Source organism: Merops nubicus, unplaced genomic scaffold, assembly GCF_000691845.1.
Source record: "Merops nubicus isolate BGI_N331 unplaced genomic scaffold, ASM69184v1 scaffold25605, whole genome shotgun sequence".
Lineage (NCBI taxonomy): Eukaryota > Metazoa > Chordata > Aves > Coraciiformes > Meropidae > Merops > Merops nubicus.
In genome coordinates, this window is record NW_008610656.1 from 2268 (window position 1) to 2509 (window position 242).

The 242-nt window shown below is 71.9% G+C and overlaps 1 protein-coding gene across 1 annotated transcript in view; it reads right to left on the reverse strand.

Annotated features, from left to right (window-relative positions):
- Positions 1-54: 54 nt before the first annotated feature.
- LOC103773611 (mitochondrial glutamate carrier 1-like) overlaps positions 55-242 on the reverse strand; it is a gene marked incomplete at its 5' end in the record, with an annotated part of 1663 nt that continues 1475 nt past the window's right edge. The window contains one exon of the mRNA XM_008940987.1: positions 55-208. Within this exon, the coding sequence (XP_008939235.1) occupies positions 55-208 (154 nt within the window). The remainder of the gene's footprint in view (positions 209-242) is intronic.

Consider the following 242-nt stretch of genomic DNA (forward strand, 5'->3'; position numbering starts at 1 on the left):
CGGCTGGGAGCCGGGCCAGCACGGTGAGGAAGGGGCGGAGGCGGGGCCGTGGGGCTAGGCCCGGGGCTTGGGCAGCCTGTCCAGCAGGAACTCCGCGATGCCGAGGAAGTAGACGACCTGGGCGATGCCGAAGAGCGGGGCGATGACCAGGGCGCGGCAGTACGCCCCTTTCAGGAAGGCCGTGGGCCCCTCCTTCTGCCAGATCTTCCTGGGGAGAGATGGCACAGGCGGGGGCGCGTCCG